We start from the raw sequence: 16130 nt of genomic DNA on the forward strand, positions 1-16130 counted from the left end.
CAGCTGATTAACTCCACCCACCTGTACGCCTGTGGAAGCCACGCCTACAGCCCTCAGGAGGCCTTCATCGTAAGTTAGATGTTTAAATGTGATGAAGTGACGAGGCTGAGCGCTCTGTCAGCGTACCACATGGTTCACAGGACGATGTCTCCTCAGGACACACAGAGCTTCTCCATGGTGCAGCCCAGCAGCACGAGGGCGAAAACACGCTGTCCACACAACCCTTTCCAGAGGAGCACGGCCATCGCACACGGTCAGCCCGCTCTCTGCTGACTCAGCACATTCTCTTATCCAGCGTTCAGTCACAGACCTGCTTCCTGTGTCTTCACCTGAACCTCTTCTTCTCTGTCTGTTTGCAGATGGCGAACTCTTCACCGCCACCACCACCGACTTCAAAGGAGAGAAACCTCAGATTTCAAGACACTTCAGCAAAGATGGCCGCCCAGACGTCAACCTGGACTCTCTCATCAGCTTACTGCAGGGTGAGAGAGTCCAGATTAATGCTGACCTCATGTCTGACCCACAAACAGTTCTGTTTCCAGCTCGTGGTTCAACTGAGAGAGCAGAAATAATCAGGACAAAGTGCTGATAGATAGATAGATAGATAGATAGATAGACAGACAGACAGACAGACAGACAGACAGACAGACAGACAGACAGACAGACAGACAGACAGACAGACAGACAGACAGACAGACAGACAGACAGACAGACAGACAGACAGACAGACAGACAGACAGACAGACAGATAGATAGATAGATAGATAGATAGATAGATAGATAGATAGATAGATAGATAGATAGATAGATAGATTATGAAAGGCTCAGCAGATGTTGCTGCTGGTAAAGAGAAACCATAAAAACCTCAAAAAAGCCTCCTTCCCATAAATCTGTTTACTTCACCCACTTCCAATCAAAGCATGGCGCTGTGAGCAACTTAAAGACACTTCCTGTTTTGGTCCCACAATGACACGTTTCCTTATTTTTTATCCTCTAAACCTCCACATGTCTGAAGTAGGTCAAACTTATGTAGAACAGCAGAAACACGATGTATGAATCCTGCTTTAGATCTTCAGCCTGACTTTCTTACTTAAAGGTTCAATGTAGAATTTTACACTAAAATATCTAAATAAATTAAAAAGGACTCAAACTATCATTTTTTTGTTGAGTTCTTAAACTACCTCAGTCATCAAAGCCAGAGAAATCCTTCATTTAAGAGTCTTAACAGGACATGTCTGCTAGCGGCGACCGCCATGACAGACACTCCGTTTGGAGATTGTTCCCTTCATGACATCACAAAGGGCAGTAGCCCCTCCCCCAGGTGGGTGACCCTCCCACAGCTAGGTGTTTGTTCTTCCCTCTGAGTCTGCCTTCTCACCGTAAACAATAGGACATGGAGCCAGAAAGCAGCGAGTACACCCGAGCCCTTCCAGAGAGGGGGCGTGGTCAGACACAGCTCATTTACATATTTAAAGCTACATATACAGCTCATTTACATATTTAAAGCTACATATACAGCTCATTTACATATTTAAAGCTACATATACAGCTCATTTACATATTTAAACCTACAGATACAGCTCATTTACATACTTAAAACTTTGAACAAGAAAAACTCCCTTGAGTCATTTCCAGACGCACAGTATTGAGTCATTTGTTTCCAGTCTTAAGAAATTCAGACGAAACGGATTAATTCCTCTCTTACCACCAGCCTGATTAACACTTTTATTATAAATTCATGGTTTCATGTTGTGTCTTGTAAACAACCTTACTTGTACTTTTTATTTTAAATCCCACCATAATCAAGAACTGTGTGCATATGCTGACGACACTCAACTGTTTCTGTATAGAGAGAACTCTGCCGCTGGTTATCAGTCAATTTAAATCTATGGTATGATTATTAACATGAAAACATCCAAACAGTAGTCTGGGTCTTTTTGACTCAGTCTTAAACTTGAACTGCTCTCAGATCTCATTTTTCTACATTCGAAACACATGGCATGACACCCCTAGTTTCCTCATCTGTCACCACTTCCTGTTTTTCAGAGCCAACTTTTGTCAGCTCATCTCTGGACCTGTCAGACAGGAAACTCTACTTCTTCTTTAGCGAAGTTGGGAAAGAGTTCCGCTTCGTAGACGAACTGCAAATCGCCCGAGTTGCCCAAGTCTGCAAGGTGACGATGAGCACAGAGAGGACCACATAACGTGATGGTAGAGAGACGTTAGAGTGGTGGCACTGAAGGTTTGTGTCCCCACGTTGTCTTCACAGGATGATGTTGGTGGGCAGAGGACTCTGCAGAGGAAGTGGACGTCCTTCGCCAAAGCCCCTCTACTCTGTCAGTTTCCGAAACAGCTCCCCTTCAATGTGCTCCAGGATGTGTTCACCCTCCCACCACCAGGGGGCAACAACGACTCAGACACTCTGTTCTACGGCGTCTTCACCTCACAGTGGTATGGAAGAAAACTTAAAACATTTAAAATCTCCTGGTCCTAGCTAACAGGTCATCAGACTGGGACCTGGTCCTGATCCTAGCTAACAGGTCATCAGACTGGGACCTGGTCCTGGTCCCAGCTAACAGGTAATCAGACTGGGAACTGGTCCTGATCCTAGCTAACAGGTCATCAGACTGGGACCTGGTCCTGATCCTAGCTAACAGGTCATCAGACTGGGACCTGGTCCTGGTCCCAGCTAACAGGTAATCAGACTGGGAACTGGTCCTGATCCTAGCTAACAGGTCATCAGACTGGGACCTGGTCCTGGTCCTAGCTAACAAGTCTATGGACTGGGACCTGGTCCTGGTCCCAGCTAACAGGTCATCAGACTGGGACCTGGTCCTGATCCTAGCTAACAGGTCATCAAACTGGGACCTGGTCCTGGTCCTAGCTAACAGGTCATCAGACTGGGACCTGATTCTAGCTAACAGGTCATCAGACTGGGACCTGGTCCTGATCCTAGCTAACAGGTCAGATGGTGGTTGATGTATGACTCCTCAGAAGTGAGATAGAACGGATGTGGGTAACATGGATTTCCCCTAAACAACACCCTCTGTTAGGGTCCAGGTTGGAGTTTGGACCACGTGGTCGGGTAAAGACAGGGAGCTGCTAAAACATTTTTGGCGGTAGTGATTCTAACTTGAATATGTGGCATTCACAGATATTAGATATTACAACTTCAAACTCTAATAACCTTTTTATGTCTCTCACTTCTGGTCTCTTTCAGGTCCTCAGGTCCAGAATCAGCTGTGTGTGTCTTTAAACTTCAGGACATCAGAACTGTGTTCAGAGGGAACTACAGGACCCTCAACACGCAGTCCATGGAGTGGAGTCCAAGACAGGGGAGACCAATCCAGAGAAAGGTCAGAGGTCACGTCAACAAAGAGCGGTTCAGTTTGTTTTTAGATTTTCTGTCTGTGTTTTTTAAGTTATTTTAAACTTTAAGACCGCAAGCAAACAAATAAAAACACTGGAGACAACTTCTCAAGGGTTAAAGTCAAACGTCGACATGCACACAGACACAATCCAACAAACAACTAATTAAAAAAAGACCAGCAACAACGGTTTTGATGGAAATAAGTTAACGGTGTTCCTCAGGGTTCGATTCTCGGCCCCATTTTGTTGTCTTAAATTTTCCCTCTGGTTCTGTACAGAGTCCTATGAGGCTAATGTGAGACTCTCCCTTCACAGTGTGGGCTTGAAGCAGCTTCAGACTCAGACTTGGAGGTGGTGAAGAACAGTTTCCTGACCAGTGGAAGTGTAACACCGGTTGGAAATGCTCCGGTTGTGGTTTCATCAGAGCAGCAGTACAGTCGCGTGGCTGTAATGAGGACACAGGCAGCTAACGGCAAACAGTACACCGTCCTCTTTCTCCTGACAGGTGAGATGTCTTACTGACCTTACCTTTGACATTTATAAGATGTGGTCAGATGTGTAAATCAGTTCATAATCGACTCTCTCTCTCTCTGACGTCCAGAGTCCGGATTTCTCCACAAAGTGGTTTTGTTTGATGGGGGTGCTCGGGTTGTGGAGGAGATTCAGGTCTTTACAGAACCTCAGCCAGTGAAAAGTCTCCTCCTCTCCTCTGAAAAGGTAAACCTCACACCTTCAGGATCAGTCCAAATATTTAATAAAACAGCTCAATCAAACATTTGGGTTATTACATGCTACCTTCAGTCATGTTGTTTGGACTGAAAGATCCTTTATTATGTAGATACTGTGCTTTAATTCTGAGGTATCCATCCTGTTTGTACAATGTCTGATCGCTGTAGCACTGTGCCCTGTGTTTAGTTTGAACCAGACAGCGTCTGTGTTTACATATTTAAATGAACTGTTATGCAGTTATTTGGAGGTTAAGGTGTTGTATATAAATCATCGTCATTGTAGAAAGTGTCACAAACAGCACAGCTGACAGCCACACACAGTAAGAGCTTTAAAAAATTGGCATTTGTGGCAAGTTGGCGGTAACTGCGCTGCAGTATTTCTACAACTCTTCCTCTACATGCTTTCAAAATAAAAGCTCTTTAAATAAAGAATGTAAATATGACACTGAGGGTTAAATCAGTCCAGGACCGTCTGAAGCTAATATGACAGAGAACATGTTCAATGTGTTTTCTGGCTCCGTAGGGAGTGCTGTATTTGGGGACGTCAGAGGGCGTGACCTCCGTACCTGTGGCCAGGTGTTCCACCTACACAACCTGCAGCCAGTGTGTTCTATCCAGAGATCCTCTGTGTGGGTGGAGCCGGGGCAGACGGGTCTGCACCCGGGTGAAGGACAATCATGAGGACGTGTAAGTAGACTTGATTGATGCTGACAGAATGAGTCGAGTTACACACTGTATGACTCCTAGCTACCCTCAGGACTTTGTCCCTTTAAGGCAGCTGCTACCATGACTGACCTCAGTAAACAAAGATGGCCTCCCTTTGTTTGGACTAACAGGTTGTTGTTGACTCCTCAGGGCTCAAGTCCTGGATCATGGCAATGTGGCGGAGGAATGTCAGGGACAAACCAGGACCAGTCCGATCCGAGGTAATGTATAAACAACAGCAAGTGACAGTCCAAACTCTTCAGCTTTTACCAAGTGGTCCATTTATCCAGAGTGTCCCCTGACTTAGTGAGTGCAGTGTAAGGCAACGATAGCTGCGTCTTCAAAACGAAGCGTGACAATAGATTCAACAAAGAAGGAACACAGTAAACAATGGAGGACGTGCAGCTTTCTTGTCGAACTTCACAAAACAACAAAAACTGCCTTGAAATTACTTGCTTGAAATCCACTACTACTACCACGGCTCCTCAATCAATCAATCAATCTTTATTTATATAGCGTCAATTCATAACAGGCGTTATCTCAAGACACTTTACAAAAGCAGGTAAAGGACCTTACTCCTGCACTGAGCGCGCTCTCTCGTCCCCTTGCGATGAGCCAACCACGTTAAACCAGTTCCTTCCAAAGCTGGCGGTCTCGTGCCAGCAGCTCTGTGTTGTCTGAGGTCACCCGCGATGATGTGGACCTGGGGCGGGGCTTGCCTCGTGGCTGCCCTTGGGTCAAACCGGAGGATGGCCTTCGTCAAATGATCAGGAGGTAGGCGGAGACCAAACCAGCGGCTGCGTCGCTGCGAAGCCAAGCAAGAAATCCACAGGATATTTAAATGTGCTGCGTTTTGTGTTTGTGCTTTATTGTTGTTGTTATTTTGGTACCATTCACAACTTTTAAAAGTGGAAACGTCAATAAACGCCACTGAACCAACCTGAGCTGGGCCACTTGGTGGAAATGGTCTTTTAATATCTTCTGCAGAGATTTATCAGCCCGACCTGCTCCTTACCTTCAGTCCTCCAGAGAGGAGCAGATTCTGACTTAACGCTCTTTAATCTCATATTTTATGTCTTTTAGTAATCAATGTTCAGGTGACTGAAGCAGTGAAGCTATCCTGTCAGAAACCCTCCAACCCATCAGTTCTGACCTGGACCTCCACCAGGTTCAAGACCCTGCCAGAGCACCTCTACATCCGGCAGGCTGACGGCAGCCTGAGGTTCCTTGCGTCCGCCGACACCTTTGGGACCTATCACTGCGAGGCCGAGGAAGACGGCCACAGAGAGGTTGTTGCTCGATATAACGTCAGGCTGAGGGCTCCTCCTCGCACCATGGGACCCTCACAGAAGGAAGACCAAGAACCTGAGGCCGGCTTCACCGACGAGCCCTCTCTGACTGAGGAGCCAATGATTGCTCCGACGAAATCTTCAGGAGACGCAGAACGCTCCACCATAAAGGATGAGGATCATGACGAGGATGATGAATTCATGGTCAACACTGAAGACCATTCAGAGAAGACTGGCTGTGACCAGACCTCCAGGAGAGACTCCTCAACGGAGCCGCTCGACGTCGCTCCAAAAGAGAAGAGTTACTACAGCGAGCTGGTCGTTGTTTCCTTACTGATGGCCGTCTGTATCTGCCTCCTGGCGCTAGGAGCGCTCCACGTGTGGCACCAGAGTAAAACTGATAAAAACAGTCCTCTGGTCAGTCCAGGAGACGGCAGCAAAACCATGGACTCCATGGAGAGTGTTCCCTCGCTGAGCAGCCCGGAGGACGCCGACCCGGAGCTCAAGGTGGTGCAGTAGCCTGGAAGAATCAGACTGCTTCTTAGGACCAGTCGAGTCGCCCCCTGCTGGACATTACAGGGAATCAAATATAAAGCCCGGCGGTCACTGCACAGTGCTGTGACCGACCGAAGCTCAGGATTTATTTACACTGTACGAGTGAGATCAGATAACATGTGATAAATGTGTATTTTAGTCTCTCTCTCTCTCTCTCTCTCACACACACACACACACACACACACAAACAGATATTTCCTGCCAATGTTTCTTTCCTGATCAGAGAAGTGAAAGCTAAACTCGATCAAACAGGCTCACGTTTTGTGCGTAGTTTAGACGTGTTCAGGAGTTTGTCTGTCTTTTTTTGTTTGTTGATCATTTAAAAAACAAAAAGCTTCAGAACATTCAGCATCTAGAACTTCTACTGTTGTTGCCGTGGTAACAAACTGGCATTGATATGGTATTGAAGTTTAAATTGTAGAAGCATGACGGGTGAGATAAAGTAGGAAACACATTCATGCTCAGTGAACATATATTTTTATTTTTCTATAATTTAACTATGAAGTCTTTGAGTTTGAAATGTTTTCTTGATTATGTCGCCCCCTTGTGTCTGAGATTAAGATGTTCACATGTGAGTATTGAATGTCCTGTTAGTGCTGCCCACTGTGACTTTTATTTTAGCTCTGTTAGATGACGACGTCTTTTTGGGTGTTTTCCTCATTAACAACGCCGGCGTTCCCGTTTTCATGAGTTCATTTCATTTCTCTCGACAAACAGAGAAATGTTCTCGTTATCACAGGGAATCCAAATTATTATAAATCCAGAGTTAATTAAAAACTTAAAGGAAGTCCTCTCGTACATGCTGTGATTTATATTTGATCGTAACGTTGCAATATAATTTTGTATGAAATGTTCTGAACGTTTTCAGAGCTGCTGACGTGTTGCTTTACTGTGAAAGGATTCAGTTAATCTTAAAGGTCACATGACCTCCTCCTTCAGGTGAAATCAGTGTCCTCGCTCCTCTTCATCATGTGTGTGAAGTGTGTTGTTGTAAATCCACTCTGATCCTGTATTTGATCATGTCTATAAACCCCTCTATTTCAGCCCTGCTCAGAACAGGCTGTTTCTGTGTCTGTAGCTTTAAATATGTAAATGAGCTGTGTCTGGCCACGCCCCCTCTCTGGAAGGGCTCGGGTGTACTCACTGCTTTCTGGCTCCATGTCCTATTGTTTACGGTGAGAAGGCAGACTCAGAGGGCAGAACAAACACCTAGCTGTGGGAGTGTCACCCACCTGGGGGAGGGGCTACTGCCCTTTGTGATGTCATGAAGGGAACATCTCCAAACAGCCTGTTTGAGCAGGCAGAAGACGGAGAGGATGGACTTTTCTCATCTCTGGGGGGTTTGACCTCAGAGAAACCAAAAGTCTAAATGAACATTGAAAGTGAGGTGTTTAAGTTCTGAGATTTATTTGAATGGAATAAAATTAACAGAAACTTAAGAACTAATCGTGTGATGTGATTGGTTGACTGCATGCAGCTGTTTTATCGTCATGTGATTTGTTAATTAAGATCAAAGAGGGTCAGATTACACAGAGATTCTTCTTTCTGCTCCTTTCAAATTGGATGTTTGTGTTTCATTGTTTTGTTTGCTTTCATGAAATAAACACAAATAAAACCTGACGGGGACTCAAACTTGTTATTTAACAGATAATTAATGAAGAGCACACCTGAGGACACCCTGAAGGAAAACGATGAAATGACTCATATGAGAGTAAAAAAATGTTTTTTTTTTCATTCAAAAACTTTATTGAACGTTTCTTTTAGTACAAACGTAGAAAACAAGTACATCAAAATTGCAACGTCAATATCCAGCACTTCATTTCAAAATAGAGAAAATAAATGACAATCTTAAGAAATAATAAATGAGGTCTGAACTGAGAAGAAAAAGGAAATTAGGGAGAAATAAATAGTAAATGAAATATACAAGGGTATGTAATGTTAGTTGTCTAATACTTTGGGAAAGTTTTTCAAAACATCGTATATCATTTTTGCTTTTTTTCCATTAATTAGTTTTAAGGACTTGAGATAAAGTTTGAAATCATTCAGCAAAGAGACAAAATTGGGGGATGACTTTAAAAATCTATTCTTGTGAATAAAGAATTTTGCCAGACACAGAATCAAATTAAGACAAAGTTCCTCATTTGTATTGTTTGAGATTCCAAATGTAATATCATCTCTGGAGATGGAAGGTAGACGTGACGATATTCCCTTTATGGATCTCAACCCAGAATGTATGAGTCACATCACATGAGAAAAAGATATGGTCCGTGGTTTCAATGTCACTTTTGCAGAATGAACAGATGTTATCTTCAATATTGAAGCGTAACCTGAGTAATTCTTTGGATGGGTAGATGTCATTCATGATTTTGAAATGTATTTCTTTAGTTTTAGGGGGTAAAGGTAGTTTGAGATACAAGGATCTTAGTTTGCCAACAGAACCTTCATCAAATTTATTCAAGATGTTATTTTTGTTTTGCTTTCCTGGGAATGATTTGTCCGTGAATGATTTTCTTATGAAGGAATTATTACACTTTTTATCCCATATTAAGACACCTTGAATTGAAAGTGGAGCCAATCGCGGTTGAATAGTCTGATGTGTCATTATATTTTTCGTCAGGAAGACAAATTCTTGAGGAAGTGCTTTTTGTAGCTTATCAAAATCAGCTTTCATTGGGTTGAAGTTATGTTTTGTGCAGAATTGATCATAGTTTAATAAGTGACCATTGTCATCCATCAAGTCAACCAGGGACCATATACCTTTTCTAAACCAATCTTCAAAAAACAAAGATTTCTTTCTGTATAGTACATATCTATTATTCCAGAGTACAGTGGAGTGGGGTGAGAAGTTATGGACATATAACAGTTTCCAATACAATAATATTTGTTTATGGAACTCTGATAAAGAAATAGGAAGTTTGTTGATGTCAAAATCTGTGACAAGAAGAAATTTTAACCCTCCAATTTTATTAAATAAATGATTTGGAATACAGAACCAGAAGGAGTTGCTATGTTGGATCCTTTTATCCAGTTTATTTTTAAAGTTCCATTAAGACAGTCAAAATCAATAACTTTCAGGCCTCCATCCCTAAAGTCTTTAACCATATTACTTTTCTTCATATAGTGTGCTTTGTTCCTCCAAATGAAATTCATATTGATCTGGTTTATTGATTTAATTAATTTGTTTGGGATAGCAATAGAGTAAGTTGGGTAAATACATCTGGACAAGCTTTCCATTTTCGTTAAATAAATTCGACCAAGAATTGATAGATCTCTTTGGAGCCATAAACTCAACTTTGCTTTACATTCTTTTAGTTTGTTTTCTACATTCAATGATTGACTTATTTTTTGGTCTTTTGAAAGGTGAATTCCCAAATATTTGATTTCTGACTTGATTGGAATGTTACAAATATCCTGAAGTATTGTTTCATGTATTGGTTTAAAGTTAACCCAGAAGCTTTGGAGAATTGTTTTACTTTTTCAATAGCTAGTGGAATTTGATGTCTATTTTTTAGAAAAATTGTAGTATCATCCGCTAATTGGCTGATAATAATATCTGTACCCAATACATTTAACTTTTTAATGTCACTACAATTTTTGATGTGAATTGCTAACATTTCAGTAGCTAATATAAATAAATATGGTGAAATTGGGCAACCTTGAGGGATACCTACCTTAACCTTAAAGCTAGGAGTAGTGCCTTTAGATAATATGACACAGCTGCTGATATCCTGATATAAACCTTTAATAAGATTTCTACATTTAGATTCAAAGCCAAAATGTTCAAGTACCGACAAGATAAAAGAGTGTTCTACTGAATCAAAGGCCTTGTAAAAGTCTAGGAACAAAATAAATCTGTCATCTTCAATTAAGTTTCGATATTCAATAATGTCTAATACCAGCCTTATATTGTTGTGGATTGATCTGCCTTTTAAAAAACCTGATTGTGTTTCTGAAACCAGATCTGAGATCCCTGTTTGAAGACGAGTATTGAAGATGTAGGTTAGTAGTTTGTAGTCTGAGTTTCTGAGAGTAATAGGTCTCCTGTTTTCTATAAGTCTGGGGTCTTTGTTGGGCTTTGGGATTGAGACGATTATCCCTCGTCTCATTGTGGGTGGAAGTAAACATGTTTCAAAGACTTCGGAGAAAACCTGATGCAGCAACATTTTAATATCTTCCCAGAAGTATCTGTAAAAGTTTCCTGTAAGACCGTCTGAACCAGGAGCTTTGTTCAGAGAGAGGCGACCAATTACTGCATCAAGCTCTTCAACTGTGATTGGGCTTTCACATGTTTCTTTACAGTTATCATCTACCTTTGGAATATATTTAGAAATACCTTTAAAAAATTCCTCACAGGCTTCTTTTGAGAATTTGGAGCTGTATAGATGGCTATAAAATTTAAAGGTTTCGGACGAGATTATTTTTTCATCATTGACCTCGATGTCATTGATCATTAAGGATTTTATATTATTTCTTTCTTGCCTTCTTTTTTCAAGACCACAAAAATATGCAGAATTTTTCTCTCCCTCTTCGATCCATTTAGCCCGTGATCTGATAAAAGCCCCCTGTACTCTTTGACTATACATTTCATTCAGTATTGTTTGTTTGTCATAATCAGTAGGGTTAGGATTATTGCAGTTGACATTTAGGTCTCTGATAATGTTCAATTCTTTTTTAAGTTTTTTACTGAAAGATTTAGTAAATTGACGTATTTTGTATTTAAGGAACTCCCATTTCTTCACAGACGTCAGTTCATCCAAATTCATAACTTCAATAATTAGTGACTTAATTTTTTGGCAGTAATCTCTGTTTTTTAGTAGACTGGAGTTAAATTTCCAATATTTGTTCGAATGATTTCTTCCGTTACCAGGCTTGATATGAAGAGAAATAATACTGTGATCAGTCAGCGGAGCAGCTGAGATATCTGAGCTGATGTCATAACATACTAAGTGGCTTGAAACCAGCCAATGGTCAATCCTAGATTTATGTTGGTGATTTGGGCTAAACCATGTGTATTTAATCGTTCCTGGGTTAAAGTGTCTCCATGCATCAATTAGATTTTGTTCATTGTAAAAGTCAGTAAATGTGGTATTAGGGTGGCTTGTTGAGAATCCAGGAGGAAATTTATCATAGAATTCATCCTGGACTAAGTTAAGATCCCCTCCTAATATTATATTATCAGTTGAGTGGGATAATTTGAGATCATCTAATTGTAAAGAAATGTGTTCAATCAACCTTTTATTTTCTCTGCAGTTGTTGTAACCATATATATTAAAGAGGATAAATTTCACCTCATCAAGAGTTAGGATGAGAGCGAGCCAGTGACCATACTCACCTGCCATGTGGGATATAACTTGTCCTTGGAAATTCTTCAGGAGGATGGCGCCCCCTGCTGACCTGGAAGAGCCATGACTGAAAAAAGCTTTGTCTCCCCACTGTTTAGACCAAAAGACATTATCTTCCTCTTTGGAGTGAGTTTCTTGTAGACATATAATACTAGCATTCTTCCCTTTGCAGAACAAAAAAAAGCTTTTCCTTTTAGTTATGTCTCTTAGACTGAGAGTAAAAAAACATCACGTTAGTCCTCAGTGTGTTTTAATGTGCATGACGTCACCACGTACGAGCGCGACTCTCACTTCCTGAATGGAGCAGAATCAGATTAAAATGCAGCGTTGAGTCTCTCTGTTGGTAGTTTCCTGTAACAGAGACTCATGTTGTCTTCGCTTCAACCATACATATATATATAAACATGTGTTTACATATATAACTATGGCGTCAACGCCATCAACGGTCGTAAACACAGGGGAAGGCGGGGAAGTTACCGGAAAAGTTGTTGTAATGCTGCCTTCAGGTGCAATCGGAATAATAACAATCTGAAAAGGTCGGAGGCCGAGAACACTGACAGTTGTCTCTGAAATGGTTTAAATGGAAAAAAAAAACAAATAAATGTTTTAACTGAAAAACATTTAAATTCAGTCACCACGTGGATGAGAAAGCTTCAAGAACTCAAACGTGTGAAAATATTTTACTTTGTCAATTCATTTATTAATGTAGTATATATTGATAGTTAATAAGAACATTTATTATGTAGTATATATTAATGGATAATAAGCACATTTATTAATATGGTATATTTTAATAGTTAATAAGCACATTCGTTAATGTAGTATATATTAATGGTTTAATGCAGTTTATGGTTCTATAATTCTACATTTATCTTCCTTTAGTCAGAACACAGTGAGGTTCTGTCTGTGTTTGTACCCGCGTGCTTCAGCTCGTGCATGAACTGTACCGTGTTGAAGCAGTGCATGCTGGTCCTCTACCTGTAGAACTTCAGGTGTGCCCAGGTTAACCCAAAACAAAAAGACTAATTATGCAAATCTACCAAAAAAATAAAGAAAAAACAAACAATTAAACTCTATTTTAAAGACAGAAAAGGTTTAGAATAACAACATCAGGTTATATCAGTTTAAGAAATGCCAAACTACAACAACACGTTTGGCTGGTGCCTCAGATTTACGAGTTTCTACTTGGCTCTTGAACGCACCTTAATTCCAGCCTGGAAGAATCTGAAGTTCGGCTCGTCTGAAAACCTGCAAACTAACCCGAAGGTACATTTAACTATTATTATTATTAATAATAATTATTATTAAAATAACTTTAATACAGGAGGACGTGAGTGTAATCTTTTATCAGCTGCTGTGTTGTAAGTTAACGTCACGTCGACATGTAGGTTTAAAATAAAGATATTAAGTGTTTTTAAATACAGTCATGATGATCAGAGTGATAATTAAAATAAAGACATTAAATGTTTTTAAATAAAGGTCATGAGGATCAGAGTGATCATTGTTGTGTTAGAAAGACGAAATAAAACAGAAAAACAAGCTGTTTAAAATCACCACTTCCTGTTCGCGCAGGAAGCGATGTCCATTTATAATTCAGTGAATTGAACATGAATTCATTCTTAAAGACTTTTACAGGCTTGTTTTAGAAAGTTTAAGCAGCTGTCATGATGTAAGAAAGTATTCTGATGAATTCGGGGAATGTAAATAAACTTTATCTGTAAATAACAATAAAATATATCTTTAAAATGAAGCAGCAGGACAAACAGAGAGCTTCATGATTAGATGCTAAATCTCTTTTTAACTTTATTATGACTTTATGAATTATGACAGTCATTATATTCTTTATCTTAATGAAATATATATATATATATATATATATATATATATATATATATATCTTAATTTTAATCTTAATAATTCAGACAGTAAGGAGTCTTCGCTCCTTAGAGACGCTTCATGTTCAGACATTTCGTTAGAGAAAGTTTAAAACTCGTCTCGTTGTAAAATCACTTCCAATCTTCTTCTTCATGTAGAAACAGACGAACGTTGGATGTGTTGATCTTTTACTTCCTGTCTTTTATTCGTAGCATCGATTCAAACTCGTGCACGTGTTAACGATTGTCCCTTTCAGACTCCCGTGACCTCTGACCTCCATCATGACCTCCACGTCCATCACCAAAGTCGGTGGGTTGACGATCGTCACTCAGGTCATCTCTCAGGATGAGAAGGCCATCCCGCTCCAGGGAGCGCCCGCCACCACACGGGCCCCGCCCACCGCCAAACCCGCTGTCTCATCCTCCCCCGCCAAGATGGACGACATGACCGCCACCTTCCTGCGGGGGGAGCCGCAGGGCCTGGGGGTGAGGACGGGATCCATGTCGGGGTTTGATTTCAAACGTTTGTGTCGTTCAGACAGGAACTACAAAGACCATCATCCTTTGTGCTCCGCTCGCTGCCTCTGTGTCAGCCAAAATGGCGTTCAGAGCTTCAGAGCTGGGAGATGATTGTGAAAGTCTGGGGTTGTTTTGTTTGAGGTCATGTGACGCGTCTTATACTCCTGCAGTGAATCTCTACACGTTTAACTGACACGTTAATCCACAGGACGCCACGGGTTCTTAACGTGGCGTCGTGTGAAGGTCGTTCCCTTCACACGCTGTGATTCTTCCTCATGTTGCTGTCGACTCGCTCACTGTGTGTGTGTGTGTGTGTGTGTGTGTGTGTGTGTGTGTGTGTGTGTTTCCAGATAGTTCAGATCTTCATCGGCGTGCTGGGTGTTCTCTTCAGCGTGACCGCCGCCTTCTCGCCAATCCTGTTGTGCCACGCCCCGTTCTGCCTCGCCGTCACTGTAAGCCCACTTTCACTCACAACATTAATAACCAGCAGCTTCCACGTTTTCAAACAAACATGGCGGTAACCGTGTTCCTCTGGCGCCCCGCAGTTCGTGGTGTCCGGCTCTCTGGCGGTGGCGGCGGCCAAGCGGACGACGGTCAACATGGTGAGCGTCCACGCCGTTTCAGGCGGACTGATTCTGAACGTGTTTCTCTGAGTGTGAGACGTGTGTGTGTGTGTGAGGGTTTCATGACGCGTGTGTGCGTGCTGCAGGTGCGAGCATGTCTCGTGTGGAACGTGATCAGCGGCGTGTTCGGCGTGGCCGGCCTGGCTTACATCTCCTTCCTGTTTACGGAGCGTCGCCCCTCAGACCGGCTCTGTGAGAACTGCAGCTACAGGATGTGGATTCTGGATGTAAGTCTCTGAGTCTGTGTGTGTGTGTGTGTGTGTGTGTGTGTGTGTGTGTGTGTGTGTGTGTGTGTGTGTGTGTGTGTGTGTGTGTGTGTGTGTGTGTGTGTGTGTGTGTGTGTGTGTTCGCTGTAAGCTCGTCAAATCTTCCATACTTGCTGTTGTCATGACAACCCCGGTGTGCGGCGTTGAAGTCCTCGTGCTCTTGTTTCAGGTGTCCGTGTACGGACTGCTCGGACTCTTCATGGTTCTGATCGTCCTGCACGTCTGTGTCGCCATCACTGTCTGCGTTTTCTCCGGGAGAGCGCTCGGACGCCGCAGCCACAACAACTTCCCCATCACAGTAAGACGTTTTTTACTGTCTCACCTGCTGCGCTCTCATTGGCTGGAGGAAACTCACCAGCTCCGCCCACAGACGTCCCGAGTCAACCAGAACAAATCAGAAGAGTCAAATCCAGTCAGAGGACAGAGTCTCTGCAGACACAGGCACACATGTACGGAGGCCCAGAAGGGACAAAGAGCAGCTTCACTTTAGGATGTATTTTATTTTGAAGGGACAAAGAGCAGCTTCACTTTAGGACGGATTTTATTTTGAAGGGACAATGGAACAGATTCACTTTAGGTTGTGTTTTATTTTGAAGGGACAAAGAGGAGCTTTACTTTAGGATGTATTTTATTTTGAAGGGACAAAGAGCAGCTTCACTTTAGGATGTATTTTATTTTGAAGGGACAATGGAGCAGCTTCACTTTAGGATGTATTTTATTTTGAAGGGACAATGGAGCAGCTTCACTTTAGGATGTATTTTATTTTGAAGGGACAATGGAGCAGCTTCACTTTAGGTTGTGTTTTATTTTGAAGGGACAATGGAGCAGCTTCACTTTAGGTTGTGTTTTATTTTGAAGGG

The 16130-nt window shown here is 41.9% G+C and overlaps 2 protein-coding genes across 3 annotated transcripts in view; both read left to right on the plus strand.

Moving 5' to 3' along the window:
* LOC306819065 (semaphorin-4B-like) overlaps positions 1-8245 on the plus strand; it is a gene marked incomplete at its 5' end in the record, with an annotated part of 9206 nt that extends 961 nt beyond the window's left edge. The window contains 11 exons of the mRNA XM_079372810.1: positions 1-69; positions 157-253; positions 360-482; positions 2047-2174; positions 2270-2451; positions 3221-3356; positions 3685-3874; positions 3971-4086; positions 4621-4784; positions 4953-5023; positions 5886-8245. The exon at positions 1-69 is cut by the window's left edge and continues 30 nt beyond it. Coding sequence (XP_079228936.1) covers positions 1-69; positions 157-253; positions 360-482; positions 2047-2174; positions 2270-2451; positions 3221-3356; positions 3685-3874; positions 3971-4086; positions 4621-4784; positions 4953-5023; positions 5886-6610 — 2001 coding nt within the window. The 3' untranslated portion in view covers positions 6611-8245. The remainder of the gene's footprint in view (positions 70-156; positions 254-359; positions 483-2046; positions 2175-2269; positions 2452-3220; positions 3357-3684; positions 3875-3970; positions 4087-4620; positions 4785-4952; positions 5024-5885) is intronic.
* A 4907-nt stretch (positions 8246-13152) lies between these two features.
* Positions 13153-16087, plus strand: LOC306819066 (uncharacterized protein). 2 transcript variants are annotated; one of them, XM_079372811.1, is made up of 7 exons: positions 13153-13254; positions 14120-14348; positions 14732-14833; positions 14927-14983; positions 15091-15231; positions 15440-15745; positions 15918-16087. In XM_079372811.1, the coding sequence occupies exons 2-7, from the start codon at positions 14145-14147 to the stop codon at positions 15948-15950; spliced, it is 843 nt and encodes a 280-aa protein (XP_079228937.1). In that variant the 5' UTR covers positions 13153-13254; positions 14120-14144; the 3' UTR covers positions 15951-16087. The 2 variants fall into 2 exon arrangements, with proteins under 2 accessions (XP_079228937.1, XP_079228938.1); XM_079372812.1 differs by lacking the exon at positions 15918-16087 and having other exon boundaries at positions 15440-15795.
* Positions 16088-16130: the final 43 nt, after the last annotated feature.

Source organism: Symphodus melops, assembly GCF_947650265.1.
Source record: "Symphodus melops genome assembly, contig: scaffold_417, whole genome shotgun sequence".
NCBI lineage: Eukaryota > Metazoa > Chordata > Actinopteri > Labriformes > Labridae > Symphodus > Symphodus melops.

Bases quoted from the DNA above. Each gene is read 5' to 3' on its own strand.
- LOC306819066 (XM_079372811.1), top strand. From the start codon at position 14,145: ATGACCTCCACGTCCATCACCAAAGTCGGTGGGTTGACGATCGTCACT. The intron at 14,349-14,731 runs GTGAGGACGGGA...GTGTGTTTCCAG, and splicing joins GGGAGCCGCAGGGCCTGGGG to ATAGTTCAGATCTTCATCGG. The intron at 14,834-14,926 runs GTAAGCCCACTT...GGCGCCCCGCAG, and splicing joins CGTTCTGCCTCGCCGTCACT to TTCGTGGTGTCCGGCTCTCT.